This window comes from Solanum pennellii, chromosome 12 (assembly GCF_001406875.1).
Source record: "Solanum pennellii chromosome 12, SPENNV200".
NCBI classification, from domain to species: domain Eukaryota; kingdom Viridiplantae; phylum Streptophyta; class Magnoliopsida; order Solanales; family Solanaceae; genus Solanum; species Solanum pennellii.
The window spans coordinates 79,721,843-79,744,794 of record NC_028648.1 but is presented as its reverse complement, the minus strand read 5'-3'; the positions used below and the strand labels follow the sequence as shown (position 1 = coordinate 79,744,794).

At 34.0% G+C, this 22,952-nt stretch overlaps 2 protein-coding genes across 2 annotated transcripts; both read left to right on the top strand.

Annotated features, from left to right (window-relative positions):
* The first annotated feature begins 4,150 nt into the window (after positions 1-4,150).
* On the top strand, positions 4,151-7,189 carry LOC107006923 (WD40 repeat-containing protein HOS15-like). Its single transcript, XM_015205431.1, has 13 exons — positions 4,151-4,211; positions 4,638-4,783; positions 4,875-5,102; positions 5,189-5,235; positions 5,372-5,510; positions 5,588-5,651; positions 5,747-5,905; positions 6,011-6,132; positions 6,226-6,300; positions 6,461-6,514; positions 6,600-6,673; positions 6,816-6,890; positions 6,970-7,189. The coding sequence occupies exons 1-13, from the start codon at positions 4,151-4,153 to the stop codon at positions 7,187-7,189; spliced, it is 1,464 nt and encodes a 487-aa protein (XP_015060917.1).
* A 2,124-nt stretch (positions 7,190-9,313) lies between these two features.
* LOC107006567 (WD40 repeat-containing protein HOS15-like) lies at positions 9,314-21,112 on the top strand. The gene is made up of 14 exons (XM_027913835.1): positions 9,314-9,335; positions 9,920-10,011; positions 11,573-11,630; positions 14,128-14,273; positions 17,566-17,829; positions 17,921-17,967; positions 18,070-18,208; positions 18,362-18,425; positions 18,522-18,680; positions 18,773-18,894; positions 18,988-19,062; positions 19,226-19,279; positions 20,445-20,502; positions 20,997-21,112. Exons 1-14 carry the CDS (start codon positions 9,314-9,316, stop codon positions 21,110-21,112), a joined length of 1,416 nt encoding a protein of 471 aa, XP_027769636.1.
* Positions 21,113-22,952: the final 1,840 nt, after the last annotated feature.

Sequence of the window (22,952 nt, the reverse complement as noted above, 5' to 3'; positions counted from 1 at the left end):
GAAAATATATATTTGTTTTCTAAAACATGTATACATATATACAATGTTTTTTCTGAGACCAGTGGGTGTCATGGCACCTCCACAGGCACCCATAAATCCGCCCCTGCCTGTAGTAATTTGGAAATCAGTTGACCATTAACTAATCAGTTCTTTGTTCCATGTTCCTCTACTAGCTTCTGCAATAACTTGTCATCTTGAAAATTCCAATATCAAGGCTTGTTCTTTCCCTTTTTCTTCAATTTCCTTTCAATAAAATTAGTCAACTATAGGGGTGACCGGATTAATAGGTACTCTCTTTGTTTAAAAAAGAATGATCTGCTTTTCTTTTTAGTCTATTTAAAAAAGAATGACCTCATCTCTTTTTTGGTAACGTTTTAATTTCAGCTTATCATGTTGCATGTTTAAGGCCACAAGATTAAAGAAAATTTTGAGTTTTTTTTGGCTAAAATCACCCCTCAACTATGACTCAAATCTAATGTACATCCTTAAATTATCTAATTGAGCAAAAAACATCCTTATACTATCGAAAAAATAACAAGAATCATCCTTTAGCCTATTTTTATCAAGAAACTAATTGAACCAATAAAAAATATTTTTTGTATAATTTGGTCACGTCTTGTCCACGACGAAAAGATCAAAATTACGTAAAAAGAATAAGGATATGGATAGGATATGAATCTTGAATTTAAATTTCGTGTGTTGTTAGTTTGTATAGCATGTTTTTTTTACATCATCAAGTAAATTGACTTGCACCAATACATAAGTTTTGAAATATTCATACAGTACGTCCCAAAGGTTAAAAAGATTATGTAAAAAAATCATTTCAAATATATTACATCCAACTATTTAGAGATTATCTTTAGTAAAATATTGAGGGGTATATACTATATATACAATGTACATAAATGCTGGAAATTTAGTGAAATCACATAGGTGTTTAGTCATTAATATAAAAAAAAAAACTACTTTATTTGAAATTTTTGAAGTTGGAGTAGTACTTGATTTTTTTCAAAGAATATTTAGAATTTGAATATATTTTATCTGAATATAATTTAAATCCTCAATTTCAAAAAAATAAAAAAAAATCACCTAACTTGATAAGCTTAACCATGTGTACATATATTCATTCAACTTGACACATTCTTTGTTGGGGCATGAGTTTTTTTTTTAAAAAAAAATAGACAAAAGGATGAATTTTGCAATTTTTTGGATAGTTCAGGAATGTTTTCTATTCACTTATAACACAAGAATGTACTTTAGTTTTGGTCATACTCTAGGAATGATTTTAGCCAAAAACTCGAAAACTTTTAGTACATTTGACACAACTTTAATTTAAGACCACAAAATTAAAAAATCTTCTCTATTTTCTAAAATTTTGTGCCAAGTCAAAGGAGACCACTCTTTTTCAAATGGAGGAAGTACTTATTAATTATACAAATGAAATGTATCCCATTGTTAAAATCTCATAAATTATTAGTTTTTTTCTTTAATAGTGTTTGATGGATTGGATTGGAGGGTAGTAATATTAAAGTTTGACTAGCTATTATTTTAGGAGAAAAAACAAAATAACATTCAAACTAGTCATTTTAACTACAGAATAAATGTTTGAAAGATAATTATTTTTATGTGTAATAAACTCCAGTGTTTTCACATCAAGCTAATGAATGTAAGAGATTTACTTTGATAGGCGCTCATATCGAGATTAACTGAAATTTTGGCAGAAAATTAATAAATTATATTTATATCATTTTGTGTATAAATTCCTTGACTTATAAAAAATTTCATATTTTTATTTTGACTATCTCAAACTCTCGATTATTATGTGTTGGCATTTGTGGAAGAAGCAGTCTGTCAACTAATGCACATGGTTCAATTGATTTGCCACCTTATTTCTTCCAAGTGATTTTCATTTTTTTGTGTATAAAATATTAACGGTTTAACTTATACGAACAGATAATAATCACTGATAAATTGAGATGTTACTGATCCTAGAACTATTTAGCATATCTATAAATCGATAACTAAGTCGAATTGATAAACTTTATGTTGGGTTTTAAAAGGTGTGAATCAAAAAATGAAGAGTTGCGACTTTTATGAAAGGTTGCGATTTTTATGAAAAGTTATGACTTTCATGAAAAGTTGCGACTTTTATGAAAAATTGTGACTTTTATGAAAAGTTATGACTTTTATGAAAGATGACGACCTTTCTGAAAGATTGTAACTTTTCCAAAGGTTTGTGACCTTTCCAGTAAGGCACAATAAGAACCTTTCGCACTATCCTTGGTTCTATAAATTTAGGGATTTTCTCTCATTTTAATATATAGAATACAAATTTTTCTGATCTCTTCTTCTTCTGCACAACAAAATTACTTTTTGCATTTTACTGCTGTTGACTGGTCGCTGACACCAGAGTTTTTGATATCTATACACTGGTGATTGAGATCATTTTACCATGGGAGGTCATATTCCAAATCAAACTTCGGATATTAGAGGAGAATAATTTCCTTAAGGGGACACTGTGAGTTCAGTGGACTTGATCTTTTTCTGTTCAAATTTCCAGATTCTGGTCATATTTTATGTTTTTCTTAATTAAATTTCTGTTCATCTCGTATACTGATTCAGTAAACTTTGATTACTTCATGTTTGTTTTATCAGAATCAGTAATTCTGTTTTTCAAACACAGCTTGACAACAATCTTCAGGAAATTATTATACCGTTAGTATTTTTTGTATTCTACTGATTGAGAGAATCTGATCATGGGAGTAGAAGATAAATGCATTACTTCTCTATAATTCGTTGCTTTATTTAGGAAGGTCGAAGTAAGAATGTAACAGAAAAAATTTGTGGTATTTTAATTAAAGATTACCAGGTAACCATCTTATTATATTGTCTTAGGATGAAAACAGTTTCTAAGAGTTATCATCTTTGATTTTTTATCATGTGTAGCTTTGGAAAAAGATCTGCAAACCATATGTTGTGGAATGAATTTTACTTGGCAAATATTGTTGCCTTTAAAATACTTTAGTTTGCAAAAATGAGAGATGCATATTTTTGTTTGATAAAATAATATATCAAAATGTTATAGTTGGAAGACTATTTGATAAGAAAAACATTTCTATGTGATGGTCTAAGAATATGTTTTATTCTGATTGGAGAAAGAAAAAAAAAGACTTTTGTTGTTTTGTACTCTATGTGAAATGTTAGTGTCTCTGATTTTTGTAGACTAAAACTTTTTGTGGTTTTCTACTCTAAATAAATTGGACATTGCAATTGCTTTGAAGAATATGAAAACTTCACATGATAAGTCAGTGTTGTACTTTTTATGTTTTATAAACTTAATTATTAAATAGAAAAAAAAAGTACAAAATTTTATCTTTATTGTTAGTATTCTAAATACTAAGTGGTATGTCTATTTGTGATAGACGAGAAATACCAGCGTTTTGGGTATCAATACACTGGTGATTGAGATCATTCTACCTTGGGAGGACATATTCCAAATCAAACCTCGGATACCGGAGGGGAATTATTTCCTTAAGGGGACACTGTGCATTCAGTGAGCTTGATCTTCTTTTTGTTTTTCCAAATTCTGGTATGTGTTACAATTTTTAGATTTGTGAATTAATTTTTGTTCTTCGATTCTTCAATGGTTCATTACACTTTGGTTACTTCGTGTTTCTGCAAAGTATGTTGGAATCAGTAAGATTCTTTAAACACAGATTGACAACAATTCTTCTTTAAGAAAAATATTTCATATATTTTTTTTTAATCTGTTTCTGATTCTAGTTTCTCTACCAGTTTTAATTTTCTAGTTATGAAAATGTATCTTAGGAATACTAGATGAATAATACTTTAAAAGTGAACTGAATTGATCGATACACAACCCTTGGGAGATGTAGTATGTAGCTTAGGTAAAAATGCATCCCCCCTTGATTCAGGGTGTTATTGTTTTAAAAAGGAAATATACTTATTGGACCCTGAAGGGTAGTTTAGTCATTCAACAATTCATTCGAAACGCCTTTTTTGGAACCAACATAACTTTCACACATCCCAAAATTCACACTTACCATATGTTTTGCCTCTATATACATGATAGGATGTAATAGTAATCCATTTGTCTGTTTTTAGTTTAAGCGGCTAACAATTCACAACAATGGCCTCTTTAACCTCTGAGTTCCTCAATTTCATTGTTTTCCGCTACCTCAGTGAATCAGGTAATTTAATTCTCATCTTTAGAACTTGTCATATCTATTCAAATTTAATTGATGTTGTGTTTCTATTTTGAAATCCCCATGTATCCGAGTTTAATTGTCTTGATATGCTTTACTTAATTTGAGAGGATCCGAGTTTGAAAACCGAATCCCTCTATCTGCACAAGGTAGGGGTTAACGATTGCGTACACAAACCTTCCCAAACACCCCTGGATATGTTGTTGTTAGATGATCGTTTTTTTTTTAATTTATAAACCGTTTCGAGCATCCTTTTATTAAGAATATAATTTTAAAAACTCAACACAGACAAGTACAAGCAAAGGGGGATAGATGATGTGAAATTCTGCAAATAAACATTTTTATGCTCTTATGAGCCAAGGATCTATCAAAAACAGTCTCTCAACCTCAAAGTTTAATATATTTTTTCAGGATTCACACATGCAGCATTCACTTTTGGATACGAGGCAGGGATCAATAGGAGCACGATCGATGGACATCTAGTTCCTCCTGGTGCTCTTGTTCAATTTGTTCAAAAGGGTATTCAGTATCTTGAACTGGAATCTAATTTGGGCAATGTAAGATGAACATTTTGATATTCTGATTTTCCTATATGAAGTTTAGTTCTTTTTACCACTCTGTACTAACCAATATAATTACGGAATGCAGGATGATACCGATATGAATGAAGACTTCAAGCTTCTAGAGCCTTTGGATCTCATTACAAAGGATGTGGATGAGCTGCGGAAAATAATAAAAGAGAAAAAGGAGAAGGTTCAGAAAGGTAAAGTGAATGCTGACCACAAACGAGAACCTACAAGAAAGAGTGAGATGGAGAAACAACAAAAGGACAGAGAAAGGAGTGATGTTATGGTTTTGGAAGGGCATACATCTGAGGTTCGCCATGATTTCTCAATAGGTGATCTGATATATATATCTTCAGTTTTCATTACAATTCTCTTTTGTTTCTATACTCGTGCTAGGTTTTTGCCTGTGCTTGGAGTCCAGAAGGGTCACTACTTGCATCGGGGTAAGCATTAGTACCATTTCTTTCTTTTTTGCTCTCGTATATGAATCAACTGATGTTCATATTCATACTGCTGTTTTTTTAGACTCGTTGAACGAATCATGTTTATAATAGCTAACCTTGTGTAATAACACGTTAGGTCCGGAGACGCGACTGCTAGAATTTGGACTATTGGAGATGGTCCATGTAATTCTACTATCCCAAATGTTTTGGTTTTGAACCATTTGGAAAGTCAAGCAACTGAGGAAAACAAGGATGTTACATCACTTGACTGGAATGTTAGTTTTTTACTGCTTGTTTTGGGCTGACTTTCGTTGATGTACTTTACTGAAATTAGATTGCATTGCTTGTACAGAGAGAGGGTACCCTGCTTGCAACAGGTTCTTACGATGGCCAAGCCAGAATCTGGAAACGATCTGGTAAGGGGCTTGGAGGAAAAACTTGTTTGAAGATTGAATGTATAAATTATCAGTGCTCTTTGTGTCTTGTTTTCTCTTACTGACTTTTCATACAGGGGAATTGGTTAGTACTCTTAACAAACATAAAGGGCCAATCATATCTTTGAAGTGGAACGAGAAAGGTGATTATCTCCTTAGCGGTAGTATTGATACAACTGCTGTTGTTTGGAATGTGAAGTCTGGAGAATCAAAGCAGCAATTTGATTTTCATTCAGGTGTTCTGTCTCAATTATTCTTTATATTGTACCTCATATCTAAGCAAGGATAGATTTTGTTTTGTTTTGCTTATGTTCTCATTGTTGTTGAACAACCCCATGTAGGTCCATTGCTTGATGTTTCTTGGCGAAACAATGATTCTTTCGCGACCAGCTCCGTTGATAACATGATATATGTTTGTAAAGTTGGAGAGAACAAACCAGTCAAAAAGTTCTCAGGACATCAGGTGACGACTGAAGCTTAGCATGTTATGCTTCATTCATACATTGATGTATCCGTTGTGAATAGTCTTAAAGGGTTGTTTACTTTGCCATTGCAGGATGAAATCAATGCTATCAAGTGGGACCCCTCAGGTTCTTTGCTGGCTTCATGCTCTGATGATACCACAGTTAAGGTAATTCCCATCTTGTCCTTCTAAAGGTTAGACACATGTACGTTTCAGACCATGCAGCAGACATAAGCTTGGTGTTTTTAAAATGGGATAAGGTAGAGAGGCGGTGCGGTGTGCCACTGGCGCTCGAGGATTTTGTCAATAATTTATTGTTTTTATGCAGTTATGGAGCATGAAACAGGATGTCTGCTTGCATGATTTCAGAGAACATAGCAAAGTAACTATATCTGTTCTTTCTTTTTCTTTGTTGATTCATTTAATCAAATCAGACATCAGCTGCTGACTAATGTTTTTTTTGTTAGGAGGTACATACCGTCAAATGGAGTCCTGCTGGCGCTGGTACAAGCAATCTGAATCAACAGTTGTTGCTGGCAAGGTATTCTATCTATTGCTATAGTCATGTTTACAATATTCTTTCACAAGTGGTGGTAGCACAAGGTTCTCGATTATATATTACATTCCCCTACTTTTTTACTTCTTCGAGCTTATTGGTTTTGTTTTATTGTCTGTCTGTGTAGTGCATCATTTGACTGTACGGTGAAGCTATGGGATGTTGAACTAGGACGTCTTCTTCACAGCTTGAGCGGTCACAGGTAAATGATGTGAACTCATTATGTCTACTTGGAAAGGACTGGTTTTTACTAAGTATGTTTTGTTCCATTTTGAATCCAGGGAATCTGTTTATTCTATTGCATTTAGTCCGAATGGTGAATACATGGCAAGTGGATCATTGGACAAATGCATGAATATATGGTCAATTAAGGAGGCCAAGATTGTAAGAACTTACAATGGCGATGGCGCCATTTTTGAAGTTTGCTGGAACAAGCAAGGCAACAAGGTTGCAGCTTGTTTCGCAAACAAGAAGGTCTGCGTCTTTGACATGCGATTGTAGATCAGGTTGAGGAATCGATGAGAAGCTCTGCCTTTCAGAAACGCTGAATAATTGAGGCTCAAACTAAAGTCACATCGTAGATAACCTTTTTGTTGGTTACACCTAGTGTCTGGTTACCCAGATTGGGACCCGACTAAATCATTATCGCATTGATCTGAACTTTAAGGGATTGTTTGGTTTGCAAACATATTATGTTGGATTATAATATATAGTATCTAACTTTAGTTTCATGCATGTTCCTATCTTCTATATCTTACATGAATAATATTAAAGAGAACTTCTCTACTCATTTTTAAGCCTAAGAGAGCATGTAAATGAACTTCTTTTGAAGAGTACAAAGCTGATATTCTGACTGATGTTTCTCTTAAATTAACAAATACCACATTCAACTCTTAATTAGTTCTTGATATTTTCCTAGTTGTAGTTAGTGCAGATTTGTTCTCCTAGTGTTTAGGGCAAGTAGTTTAGTGGGATTATGATTCCATAAATTCTATAATCCTATATTAAGCCACTCAACGTATTAAATAAAACATCCGCAACTCCTTCTCTGCAAAAATAGTTTCACTGGTTTTCTCTTCTTTTTCTTCTTTCCTGTTATTTGTCGTTTGATTATTGAGCTTCTTGTTGGTTTTAATTCTTCAATAGGAAGGATCTCATGATGTTTAAGAATGATTTTAGTTAGCTAAACATGAGAAAAGATCAAAATATCAATATCTGAGGGTGGGTCCTTGACGCGGAGAAACATTTAGATTTTTGGTTCGGAAATAACTTTTGAGGCAAAACGGTCCGTCTCATTTTTCTCAAATATAGGGAGCAGGTCAGCGACACAAAGGCATTGTACAGATTTGCCCGACGAAATTTCTTCTTTGTTTCCAGCCCCAATACGCCTAAACTCAGTTCTTTTTCCCAAATTCTTTTTAGATATAGATACCTAACAAATGTACCTAAGAACCTAATTCCAAATAACTCTATAATTTGATGTAACGCTCTCTAAAACTTCTTCATATCAACACAATTCAAGAACAAATATCCAGAACATCAACTTTCAAACTCTTTTAGGCTGAATCACGCTGAAATAAACATATTTAGCACGTGGGTGAACGAACCCAACTTTATGAAAGCATCACATATCTTGTAGGATTAAATCCTTAGCGAAATCCGCAACTAGATTGAACGATTGTGACGAATCTTGCCCTTTCTTCTTATTTCTCCTCTTTTCTCCTTTCTCCAAGTCCTAGCTTAGATTTCCATTTTTCTAAACTGACCAAAATCTTATTTGACCCATATTAAACTCCTAAAAATGAATTAAAATAGTAGGGCAAGGAAAATACTAAAGTACCCTTCAAAAATCCGGATTGGACTTTCCTTAATCAAACAACCCAACTTCTAAAAGGCGTATCTTACTCATATGAACTCGAAATTCCCCAAACTCGGTGGCTTGAAAAGATCATTCCAACAGATTTCCTAACATATCTGGAAGTACACCTAACTCATCTTTAGCTAGGAGTTATGGCCGGTTGAAGTTGATCTAAACTCAACTTATTCTAACGGCTATTTCCAATTCTTAACTTCTTCCAAGTTAATTTAATTTGTGAGATGTCACATAAAATATTGATTAATCAAACGTCAACCCTTTATATAAATCACTAAAATAATGCTACCAATACGCCATTTAAAAATTAATAGTCTGAATAATCAGAGTCGAACTCAAAATTTTAATTTTATGAATTTCGATACTCCTTTTGTCCAACAATCGTTGTCCACTATTGACTTGACACACCCTTTAAGAAACAATAAATAATAGAGATAATATTACTATATTATCCTTTTGAATTTATTAAATTTATACTTGAGAAATGTGTTGGATGATAAATAGTATTTAATAGTAAGGTAATATAGACACAAAATATAAATTATCTCGTGATCTTTTAAATTGGGCAAGTATTGTTGGGCAGCTATTTTAGTATAGTGGACAACTATTATTGGACGGAGATGTAGTTGGTTCATATGCCGATACATGTGTCATTTAAACTACTTGCTCGATTTGTTTCACCCTATCTGAATTCTTGTTAAATCTGAGTTCGAGTAAAGAGAGACTCAAAGATGTAGATGGATCCAGCAATAATGGTGAAACTGTTGAAAGAGGGTAAATACCCCCTAATAGGGTAATGGGCGGATAAAGACACAACTGAGGAAACCTAGAAAAATTCAAATTGTTCAAATTATATTCAAATGGACTCCAAGATGTCGATGGATTGGACATTACTAGTGAAACTTCTAAAAGAGGCAAAATTCCACCTGTTAGGGCAGTGTGAGGATAAAGACGCAACTGAGGGAACTTAGAAAAAACCAAATTGCTTAAGTCAAATCCATATGGACTACTTGGATTTGTACCTTCCCTGATATTGAATTATCTCTTCAATAATGTTTGAGGATTTTTGAATGTCAAATCTTCCGACATGGAAAAGTGCTTCCTTTTAAGGGTGAAATTTCAATGATATTTTATCGCGTTATTGGTTCGATCTGATAACAGACGGGCTATCAGGTTCCATTGATTATCAAATTTGGCATTAGTATTGATAACAATATCATCTTCTTCAGGAGTAAAAGGTTGATAATCCATTTGGAAGAAAGTTGATCACACCACCGAAGCCTACATGATTTTCCAGATCGATCTGGAATTAATTGACCGATAACAAACCAGTTCTTTGTTCCATGTTGCTTTACTAGCTTTTGCAGTAGTTCGTCCTCTTCGGGATTCCAATATAAATACTTTTTCTGGCACTTTTGGTTCATTGTTTCCACTGAATAAAATCAGTCGAGTATATGAGATAGAAAGAAGGAAGGATACTGGCGATAAAACGTATAAATTATATATGTACAGTGGGGTAGTAGGGGGAGGTAGGGCCTAGGATTAACACTACATCAACAATGAGTTTTAGCGGCAATTAATTAACAATTGCCACTAAATATGCATTTTTAGCGACAATTAACACTCATGTATATGTCCCTAAAGGCTTTAGCGACATTGGATCTAATGGCAATTAACTAATGTCGGTAAAGGCTTTAGCACTCTTTATTAATGTATCGTTTTATTGTCGCTAAAATTTATTTTTGTTGTAGTGTATATATAGTGGGGCGGGGTAGAGGGGATAGGGATGATCAGATTATTAGGTAGTTATTAATTATACAAATGAAGTATATCCCATTGCTAAAATATCATAAATTAATTAGTTTTTTTCTTGGGAAAGTGCACAAGTACCCCCCCCCCTCCAAAAAAAAACCTATGCCTGAAATATCTCACACGTCGCCCGTCCATGGAGGCAATATGGTACATGACCTTATCTTGTGAGCCCAGCGCGTGTTAACATTTTTAACAAGCTAGTGTCACGTCAGTCGAAAAGGGGTAGAAAATTATTTATAAGATAAGTTTGGGGATGTCATAGGACCTTAATATAGTATAAGTGTGTCTCTGCATTTCGGGCATAAGTTGGGGGTACTTATGCATTTTCCCTTTTTTCTTTAAATAGTGTTGGGTGGACTGAATTAGAAGGAATAGGATCGAAGTAATTTTGAAGTTTGACTAGCTATTATTTTAGAAAAAGGCAATATAACATTCAAACTAACCATTTTCATTTAAACCAGGGTGTTATTGTTTTAAAAAGTAAATATATTTATTGGAGCCTGAAAGGTAGTTTAGTCATTCAACAATTAATTGAAAATGCCTTTTTTGTACATATGATCCCTCAACTCCCTAAGAAGGGTTCCATAAAGATTTCACAAAGAAACCGTCTGTAAGTTATATCACCAACATATTTATGGGCTAACACATATGAAAAATTAAGAGAATCGCCTAATTTCTGTAAATTGGCCCCTTAATATCCAAAATGGACTCTAATAATTGTGATATTGTACATATTTTTCCATCAATTCCCCATGGAGGTTTCTGTAAATATTTTGCAAAGAAATCATCCAGAAGACAAATCACCAAAAAATTCTTGGGCTAACGCACACACAATAAAAAAAGGGAAAACGCACAAGTACCTTCTCAATCTACGCCGAAATCCCAGAGACACACTTATACTATACTAAGGTTCTATTACCCCCTGAACTTATTTTATAGGTAATTTTCTACCCCTTTTCGGCAAACGTGGCACTAGCTTGAAAAAAATCAACCAGCGTTCGGCCCACAAGATAGTGCCACGTAGGCCAAAAAAGGTAGAAAATTACATATTAAATAAGTTCAAGGGGGTAATAGGACCTTCGTATAGTATAAGTGTGTCTCTGGGATTTCTATCATATTTTTCGCCTCTATATATATGAGAGGATGTAGTAGTAATCCATGTCTATTTAATTTTTATCCTCCAACAATTTACAACAAAGGCCTCTTTAACCTTTGAGCTCCTCAATTACATTGTTTTCCACTATTTCAGTGAATCAGGTAATTTAATTCTCATCTTCAGAACCTGTTATATTGATCCCTCAAATCCCTACGAAGGGTTACATAAAGATTTCGCAAAGAAACCGTCTGTACGTTATATCACCAACATATTTAGGGGCTAACACATACAAAAAATTGAGAGAATCGCCTAATTCCTGTAAATTGGCCCCTTAATATCCAAACTAGACTCTAATAATTGTGATATTGTACATATTGTTCCATCAACTCCCCATGGAGGTTTCTGTAAATATTTTGCAAAGAAATCATCTAGAAGACAAATCAACAAAAAATTCTTGGGCTAACGCACACAATAAAAAAAGGGAAAACACACAAGTACCCTCTCAATCTATGCCGAAATCGAAGAGACACACTTATACTATACTAAGGTCCTATTACCCCCTGAACTTATTTTATTAGTAATTTTCTACCCCTTTTCGGCCTACGTGGCACTAGCTTGAAAAAAAAGTCAACCAGCGTTGGGCCCACAAGATAATGCCACGTAGGACGAAAAGGGTAGAAAATTACTTATAAAATAAGTTCAAGGGGGTAATAGGACCTTCGTATATAATAAGTCTGTCTCTGAGATTTCGGGCATAGGTTGAGAGGTACTTGTGCATTATCCCTAAAAAAAAATATGGAAATCGCTTAATTATTGTAAATTGCCCCCTAAAAATGCGCAAAATGGACTCTTAAAATTATGAGATTGTATGTACTGCTCCCTAAATCCCCACGAAGGGTTCTATAAATATTTCACAAAAAAGTCATCTGGAAGCCATATCACCAAAATATTTTTGGGCTAATACACATGAAAAATTGAGATGATCGCCCAATTCTTGTAAATTGCGCCCCTAAAAGCCCAAAATAAACTCTAAAAATTGTGAGACTATATGCTGTCTTCCCAGAACTCCCTACGAAGGGTTCTGTAAAGGTTTCACAAAAAAATCATTCGGAAGTCATATTACCCAAATATTTTTGGCCTAACACATACAAAAAATTAAAAACAAAATCACTTAATCCCTGTAAATTGGCCCTTGAATGCCCAAAATGGACTCTAAAAATTGTGAGAATGCAGGTATTGCTCCTCAACTCCCTACATAGGGTTTCATAGTGCTTTCCAAAGAAATCGCCCGGAAGCTAAATCACTAAAATATTCATGGGGTTATAAACACTAAAAACTGAGAAAATTGACTAAATCCTATTAATTGGCCCCTAAATGTCTAAAATGGATTCTAATAATTGTGAGACTATACAGATTGCTCCTCCAATTCCCTATAGATGGTACATTAAAGGTTTTCATATATGCATTATATGTAGTATATTTATTGATAAATTAAACTTCAAATGTGAAATCGAACCGACCGATACAAAACCTTAGGCGAATCTAGCATATAGCTTAGGTAAAAATGCATCTGCAGTTGATGTTTTCATTGATAGGTTTTAATAAGTTCTATCTTGGATCAAAGGAAAGAACAATCACAATCAGACTCTCCCAAAGAATATGAATAAATAAATTTAACAATTCAAGTCTTGGCAACATAATTTTTATTTAAACCAGGGTGTTATTGTTTTAAAAAGGAAATCTATTTATTGGAGCCTGAAGGGTAGTTTAGTCATTCAATAATTCATTAAAAATGCCTTTTTTGGAACCAACATAAGGTTTTCATACATCCCTAAAAATTCACTTACCCTAATTTTTTCCTCTATATATATGAGAGGATGGCCACTTTCATTTTAAGCCGCCAACAATTCACAACAATGGCCTCTTTAACCTCTGAGTTCCTCAATTTCATTGTTTCCGCTATCTCTTTGAATCAGGTAATTTAATTCTCATCTTCAGAACTTGTTATATCTATCCAATTTTAATTGATGTTGTGTTTCTATTCTGAAATTCCCATGAATCCGAGTTTGAAAACTGGATCCTCTATCTGCACAAGGTAGGGATTTAGGTTTGCGTACACACAAACCCCTGGATATGTTGTTGTTGTTAGATGATGTTAAATTCTTCAAAGTAAACATTTTTTCTCTATCTAAACATGTTGTTGTTGTTAGATGATGTTAAATTCTGCAAAGTAAACATTTTTTCTGTATCGAAAACATGTTGTTGTTAGATGATGTTAAATTCTGCAAAGTAGACATTTTTTCTGTATCGAAAACATGTTGTTGTTGTTAGAAATGTTAAAATTCTGCAAAGTAAATATTTTTTCTGTATCGAAAATATGTTGTTGTTGTTTGCTAGGTTTTACCCACTAGAATAATAAATTTTTGTCAGTAAATTGAATGTGTCGTTATTACCAAAGTTAAACATCTCATTTAAATTTTATATATGTATCTCCATTTTTAGATAGGATTAAATAAATTTAACTTTCAACTCTTGCCCATGAGGAAGTAAATTTGATCGTGATGGACTAGTATGAATTCAGGATTCACACATTCAGCATTTGCTTTTGGATAGTATATATCTAATCGGTCTACTGGTTTTGGTGTTATATTTTTTCAGGATTCACACATCAAACATTTACTTTTGGATACGAGGCTAGGATCAATAGGAGCACAATAGATGGACATCTGGTTCCTATTAATGCGCTTGTTAAAATTGTGCAAAAGGGTATACAGTACCTTGAGCTGGAAACTAATTTGAGCAATGTAAGGCATACATTGCTCAAGTTGGTTTCCAACTCAAGATACTGAAGACCCTTTTGCACAATTTTAATCAGTGCATTGATGGGAACCAGATGACCATCTATTGTGCTCCTATTGAGCCCTGCCTCGTATCCAAAAGTAAATGTTGAATGAATGAATCCTGAAAAAATATATCAGCAAACCAGTAGACTGATTAGAGGCCAAGATTGCAAAAACTTATAACGGCGATGGAGGCATTTTTGAAGTGTGTTGGAACAAAGAAGGCTGCAAGGTTAAAGCTTGTTTCGCAAACAAGGTCTGTGTGTTTGATATGCGATTGTAGACGTTGAGGAGTACTTCAAAAGAACTTGGGAACTGAAATTTTTTCATTTTAGTTAATATATGTGCTTATTTGGACATATGGTTGGTATCATACTTTCTTTCATTGCTTTATCAATCCTATAGAGGTTTTTTCGGCTTAATACATAATTAACTTGTCAAAATATTCCATTTAGACCTTCGATCTACGTCATGCTTCAATGGAACATGCCTAATTTAAATATCTAAATAGAATAATCTGACTTGGTTATAAAGTTGGTATTAAGCCTGTTTTTTTATGACAGAATATTTATGGGCTAGCAACTAAGAAAAACTAAAAAAGTTGTCTAATTCTCTTTTGTTTCAATACTCTTACTAGGTTTTTGCCTGTGCTTGGAGTCTAGAAGGGTCACTGCTTGCATCTGGGTAAGCATTAGTAGCATTTCTTACTTTTTTGCTCTCGTATATGGATCAACTGATGTTCATATTCATGTCGATTATAGCTAACCATGTGTAATAACACGTTAGGTCTAGAGACGCGACTGCTAGAATATGGACTATCGGAGATGATCCGTTTAATTCTACTATCCCAAATGTTTTGGTTTTGAACCATTTGGACAGTCAAGCAACTGAGTAAAACAAGGATGTTACATCACTTGACTGGAATGTGAGTTTTTTTTATACTGCTTGTTTTGGGGTGACTTCGTTGATCTATACTTTTCTGGTGGACTTTCTAAAATTAGACTGCATTGCTTGTAGTTACATCTTTAATTTTCTTGTTATTATTTGATCTTGTGTTTATGAATTTTTCTTGTACAGAGAGAGGGTACTCTGCTTGCGACAGGTTCTTACGATGGCCAAGCAAGAATCTGGAAACGATCTGGTAAGGGGCATGGAGGAAAAACTTGTTTTGAAGATTGAATGTATAAATTATCAGTGCTTTTTGTGTCTTGTTTTCTCTTAATGACTTTTCATACAGGGGAATTGGTTAGTACTCTTAACAAACATAAAGGGCCAATCATGTCTTTGAAGTGGAACAAGAAAGGTAATTATCTCCTTAGCGGTAGTATTGATACAACTGCCGTTGTTTGGAATGTGAAGTATGGAGAATCACAAGCAGCAATTTGGATTTCATTCAGGTGTTCTGTTGCCTCAATGATTCTTTATAATTTACCTCATATCTGAGCAAGGATAGATTTTGTTTTGCTTATGTTCATACGACCCCATGTAGGTCAGTTGCTTGATGTTGCTTGGCGAAACAATGATTCTTTCGCAACCAGCTCAGCTGAAAGCATGATATTTGTTTGTAAAGTTGGAGAGAACAAACCAGTCAAAAAGTTCCCAGGACATCAGGTGTCGACTGAAGCTTAGCTTGTTATGCTTGATTCGAACGTTGATGTTTCCATTGGGAATAGTCTTAAAGGGTTGTTTACTTTGCCATTGCAGAATGAAATCAATTCTATCAATTGGGACCCCTCAGGTTCTTTGCTGGCTTCATGCTCTGATGATACCACAGTTAAGGTATTCCTATCTTGTCCTTCTAAAGGTTAGGCGCATGTCACATTTCGAACCGTGCAGCATACACAAGCTTGGTATTTTTTAAATGGGATAAGGTAGAGAGGCGGTGCGGTGTGCCACTGGCCCTCGAGGATTTTGTCAATAATTTATTGTTTTTGTGCAGATATGGAGCATGAAACAGAATGTCTGCTTGCATGATTTCCGAGAACATAGCAAAGTATCTATTTTTTGTTCTTTATTTTTCTTTGTTGATTCATTTAATCAAATCAGACATCAACTGCTGACTGTTATGTTTTTGTTAGGAGATATATACCATCAAATGTAGTCCAACTGGCGCTGGTACTAGCAATCCGAATAATTTTGCCATATATATTTACCTAATACTTGTTGTTGATAAAAGGATAACAGGTATTTCCTGAAATTAGTTGAGATGTGTACAAGTTAACAATATAGTCGTTTCTTTTCTTTTTGTTACTTCGAAAGTGGCTACTTCAGCTTCAGCCACTCGAATTTTTGATATTCCTTTTTATTTCTCATCAAACGAATGGCATCACTACAATTATTTTTAAAAATAATGGTAATCTCTTAATTCTTGTAAATTGCCCCCTAAATGTACAAAATGGACTCTAAAAATTATGAGATTGTACGTGCTGCTCCCTAAATCTCTAAGGAGGGTTCTTTAAAGATTTCACAAGAAGTCATCTGGAAGTAATACACCAAAATATTTTTGGGCTAATACACATGAAATATTGAGATAATCGTCAAATTCTTGTAAATTGCTCCCCTAAATGCCCAAAATAAACTCTAAAAATTGTGAGATTGTATGTTGTCCTCCTCGAACTCCCTACGAAGGGTTCTGTAAAGGTTTCACAAAAAAATCATTTGGAAGTCATATCTCCAAAATATTCTTAGGCTAACACACACGAAAAACTAAAAAAAATCTCTGAATTCCTATAAATTAGCGTCTGGATGCCCAAAATGGACTCTAAAAAGGGTATTTCTCCCCAACTCCATACGGAGGGTTTTCGTAATTCTTTGCAAAGAAATCGCCCAGAAGTTATATCACTAAAATTTCATGGGCTTATTTATACACACTAAAAATTGAGAAAATGGCCTAAATCCTATTAATTGTTAAAATTCAGCAAAGTAAACATTTTTTCTGTATCGAGAATATGTTGTTGTTGTTTGCTAGGTTTTATCCACTAGAATAATAAATTTTAAATTCAGTAAATTGAATGTTGTTGTTATTACCAAATTTAAACATCTCATTTAAATTTCGTATCTGTCTCTCCATTTTTAGATAGGAGTAAATAAACTTAACAACTCTTGCCCATGAGGAAGTAAATTTTGATCGTGATGGACTATACCGATTCAGCATTTGCTTACTGGAAACCAATTTCAGCAATTTAAGGCAAATATTTTATATGAAGTTTAGTTCTTTTTACCACTCTGTACTAACCAATATAACTACGGAATGCAGGATGATACCGATATGGATGAAGACTTCAAGCTTCTAGAGCCTATGGATCTCATTACAAAGAGTGTAGATGAGCTGCGGAGAATAATAAAAGAGAAAAAGGAGAAGGCTCAGAAAAAGAAACTTAGGGGGAAAGGTAAGGCGAATGCTGACCACAAACGAGAACCTACAAGAAGAACGGAGATGGAGAAACAACACAAGGAAAAAGAGCGTGAACATGACAGAGAAAGGAGCGATGTAATGGTCTTGGAAGGACACACATCTGAGGTTCGCTATGATTTCTCAATAGGTGTGATCTTCTATTTTCTGTCTGATATATTAACATTACAATTCTCTTTTGTTTCACTACTCTTACTAGGTTTTTGCCTGCGCTTGGAGTCCAGAAGGGTCACTACTTGCATCTGGGTAAGCATTAGTAGCATTTCTTTCTTTTTTGCTCTCGTATATGGATCAACTGATGTTCATATTCATGTCGATTATAGCTAACCATGTGTAATAACACGTTAGGTCTGGAGACGCGACTGCTAGAATATGGACTATCGGAGATGGTCCATTTAATTCTACTATCCCAAATGTTTTGGTTTTGAACCATTTGGACAGTCAAGCAACTGAGGAAAACAAGGATGTTACATCACTTGACTGGAATGTGAGTTTTTTTTATACTGCTTGTTTTGGGGTGACTTTCGTTGATCTATACTTTTCTGGTGGACTTTCTAAAATTAGACTGCATTGCTTGTAGTTACATCTTTAATTTTCTTGTTATTATTTGATCTTGTGTTTATGACTTTTTCTAGTACAGAGAGAGGGTACCCTGCTTGCGACAGGTTCTTACGATGGCCAAGCAAGAATCTGGAAACGATCTGGTAAGGGGCATGGAGGAAAAACTTGTTTTGAAGATTGAATGTATAAATTATCAGTGCTTTTTGTGTCTTGTTTTCTCTTACTGACTTTTCATACAGGGGAATTGGTTAGTACTCTTAACAAACATAAAGGGCCAATCATGTCTTTGAAGTGGAACAAGAAAGGTAATTATCTCCTTAGCGGTAGTATTGATACAACTGCCGTTATTTGGAATGTGAAGTATGGAGAATCAAAGCAGCAATTTGGATTTCATTCAGGTGTTCTGTTGCCTCAATGATTCTTTATAATTTACCTCATATCTGAGCAAGGATAGATTTTGTTTTGCTTATGTTCATACGACCCCATGTAGGTCAATTGCTTGATGTTGCTTGGCAAAACAATGATGCTTTCTCGACCAGCTCAGCTGAAAGCATGATATATGTTTGTAAAGTTGGAGAGAACAAACCAGTCAAAAAGTTCCCAGGACATCAGGTGTCGACTGAAGCTTAGCTTGTTATGCTTGATTCGAACGTTGATGTTTCCATTGGGAATAGTCTTAAAGGGTTGTTTACTTTGCCATTGCAGAATGAAATCAATTCTATCAATTGGGACCCCTCAGGTTCTTTGCTGGCTTCATGCTCTGATGATACCACAGTTAAGGTATTTCCTATCTTGTCCTTCTAAAGGTTAGGCGCATGTCACATTGCGAACCGTGCAGCATACATAAGCTTGGTATTTTATAAATGGGATAAGGTAGAGAGGCGGTGCGGTGTGCCACTGGCCCTCGAGGATTTTTTGCCAATAATTTATTGTTTTTGTGCAGATATGGAGCATGAAACAGGATGTCTGCTTGCATGATTTCCGAGAACATAGCAAAGTATCTATTTTTTGTTCTTTATTTTTCTTTGTTGATTCGTTTAATCAAATCAGACATTAGTTGAGATGTGTACAAGTTAACACTTTAGTCGTTTCTTTTCTTTTTGTTACTTCGAAAGTGGCTACTTCAGCCACTCGAATTTTTGATATTCCTTTTTATTTCTCATCAAACGAATGGCATCACTACAATTATTTTTAAAAATAATGGAAATCTCTTAATTCTTGTAAATTGCCCCCTAAATGTACAAAATGGACTCTAAAAATTATGAGATTGTACGTGCTGCTCCCTAAATCTCTATGGAGGGTTCTTTAAAGATTTCAGAAAGAAGTCATCTGGAAGTCATACACCAAAACATTTTTGGACTAATACAAATGAAAAATTGAGATAACCGTCAAATTCTTGTAAATTGCTCCCCTAAATGCCCAAAATAAACTCTAAAAATTGTGAGACTGTATGTTGTCCTCCCCGAACTCCCTACGAAGGGTTCTGTAAAGGTTTCACAAAAAAATCATTTGTAAGTCATATCTCCAAAATATTCTTGGCCTAACACATACAAAAAATTAAAAAAAAAAACACTTAGTCCCTGTAAATTGGCCCTTGAATGCCCAAAATAGACTCTAAAAATTGTGAGAATGCAGGTATTGCTCCTCAACTCTCTACGGGGAGTTTCTTAATGTTTTCCAAAGAAATCGCTCGAAAGCTATGTCACTAAAATATTCATGAGTTTATACACACTAAAAACTGAGAAAATTGCCTAAATCCTATTAATTGACCCCTAAATGTCTAAAATGGATTCTAATTATTGTGAGACTGTACAGACTACTCCTCCAACTCCCTGCAGATGGTTCATTAAAGGTTTTCATATATGTATTATATGTGGTATATTTATTGATAAATTAAACTTCAAATGTGAATCGAACCGACCGATACAAAACCTTAGTAATTCAGGGTGTTATTGTTTCAAAAAGGAAATATATTTATTGGATCCTGAAGGGTAGTTTAGTCATTCAACAATTCATTGAAAATGCCTTTTATGGAACAAACCAAACTTTCATACATCCCAAAATTCACACTTATCATATTTTTTCCCTCTATATATATATGAGAGGATGTAGTAGTAATGCATGTCGATTTAATTTTGATCCTCCAATAATTTACAACAAAGGCCTCTTTAACCTCTGAGCTCCTCGATTACATTGTTTTCCACTATTTCAGTGAAACAGGTAATTTAATTCTCATCTTCAGAACCTGTTATATCTATCCAATTTTAATTGATGTTGTGTTTCTATTTTGAAATATATATATATATATATGCACAATGTAGGGATTAAAGTTCGCGTACACAGCAACCTCCCCACACACCCTTGGGTATGTTGTTGATGTTAAATTTTGCAAAGTGAACATCGTTTTCTCTATCGAAAACATGTTGTTTTTGTTTACTAGGTTTGATTCATTTAATATTCACTAGAATAATAAATTTTGAATTCAGTAAATTGAATATGTTGTTATTACTAAATTTAAACATCTCATTTAAATTTCGTATGTGTCTCTCCATTTATAGATAGGATTAAATATAAATTTAACTTTCAACTCTTGCCCATGAGAAATTAAAATTGATCATGATGGACTAGTACCAATGCAGGATTCACATTCAACATTTCCTTTTGGGTAGTATATATCAAATCGGTCTACTGGTTTTGTTGATATATTTTTTCAGGATTCACATATTCAGCATTTACTTTTGGATACGAGCCAGGGATCAATAGGAGCACAATGGATGGACTTCTAGTTCCTGTTGGTGCTCTTATTCAATTTGTGCAAAAGGATATTTAGAATCTTGAACTGGAAACTAATTTGAGCAATGTAACCCACACGTTGCTCAAATTTGTTTCCAGTTCAAGATATTGAATACCCTTTTGCACAAGTTCAACAAGAGCATCAAAAGGAACTAGATTTTTATCCATTGTGCTCTTCTTGATCCTAGCCTCGTGTCCAAAAGTAAAGGTTGAATGTGCGAATCCTGAAAAAATATATCAGCAAACCAATAGACTGATTAGAGGCCAAGATTGAAAAAACTTATAACGGCGACAAAGGCATTTTTGAAGTGTGTTGGAACAAGGAAGGCTGCAAGGTTGCAGCTTATTTCGTAAACAAGAAGGTTTATGTGTTTGATGTGCAATTATAGACATTGAAGAGTACTTCTAAAGGACTCGGGAACTGAAAATTTTTCATTTTAGTTGATTTATGCGCTTATTTGGACATATGGTGTAAGACTTTGTTTGGTATCATGCTTTCTTTCATTGCTTTATCAATCATATATAGGCTCTTTTCAGCTTAATACATAATTAACTTGTCAAGATATTCCATTTAACATTCGATCTAAATCATGCTTCAATTGAACATGCCTAATTTGAATATCTAAATATGATATTTTGACTTGCTTATAAAGTTGGTATCAAGCTTGTTTTTTATGACAAAATATTTATGGGCCAGCAAGCACGAAAAAGTAAAAAAAAATCGTCTAATTACTGTAAATTTGCACCAAAAAGGACTCTAAAAATTTTTGATATTATACGTATTGCTCCAACAACTTCCTACGAAGGATTTCGTAAAGGTTTCGCAAAGAAATAGTTCAAAAATCATATCACCAAAATATTCATGGGTTAACACACACGAAAAACTGAAAAAATCACCTAATTTCTATAAATTGACCTCTAAATTTCCAAAATGGATTCTAAGAAGATTGTGAGATTATATCTATTGTTCCCCCAACTCTTTGTGGAGGGTACTGTAAAGATTTTACAAAGAAATTTTCTGGAAGACATCACCAAAATATTCTAGGGCACACGCGAAAAATTATTTTTTATTCAAATAGTGTCAAATTCCAAATTAAAAGGAAAGGGATGCTTGTATGACATTAGATTCGCTAACTCAATTGTGAAAATCGCTTAATTCCTATACATTGGTTTCTATTTGAGTAAAATAGACTCTAAAAATTGTGAGATTGTACATATTGATCCCTCAAATCCCTACGAAGGTTACATAAAGATTTTGCAAACAAACCGTCTGTAAGTTATATCACCAACATATTTAGGGGCTAACACATACGGAAAATTGAGAGAATCGCCTAATTCCTGTAAATTGGCCCCTTAATATCCAAAATAGACTCTAATAATTGTGATATTGTACATATTGTTCCATCAACTCCCCTTGGAGGTTTCTGTAAATATTTTGCAAAGAAATCATCCATAAGACAAATCAACAAAAAATTCTTGGGCTAACGCACACAATAAAAAAAGGGAAAACACACAAGTACCCTCTCAATCTATGCCGAAATCGAAGAGACACACTTATACTATACTAAGGTCCTATTACCCCTGAACTTATTTTATTAGTAATTTTCTACCCCTTTTCGGCCTACGTGGCACAAGCTTGAAAAAAAAGTCAATCAGCGTTGGCCCACAAGATAATGCCACGTAGGCTGAAAAGGGTAGAAAATTACTTATAAAATAAGTTCAAGGGGTAATAGGACCTTCGTATAGAATAAGTCTGTCTCTGAGATTACGGGCATAGGTTGAGAGGTACTTGTGCATTATCTCTAAAAAAACTATGGAAATCACTCAATTCTTGTAAATTGCCCCCTAAATGCGCAAATGGACTAAAAATTATGAGA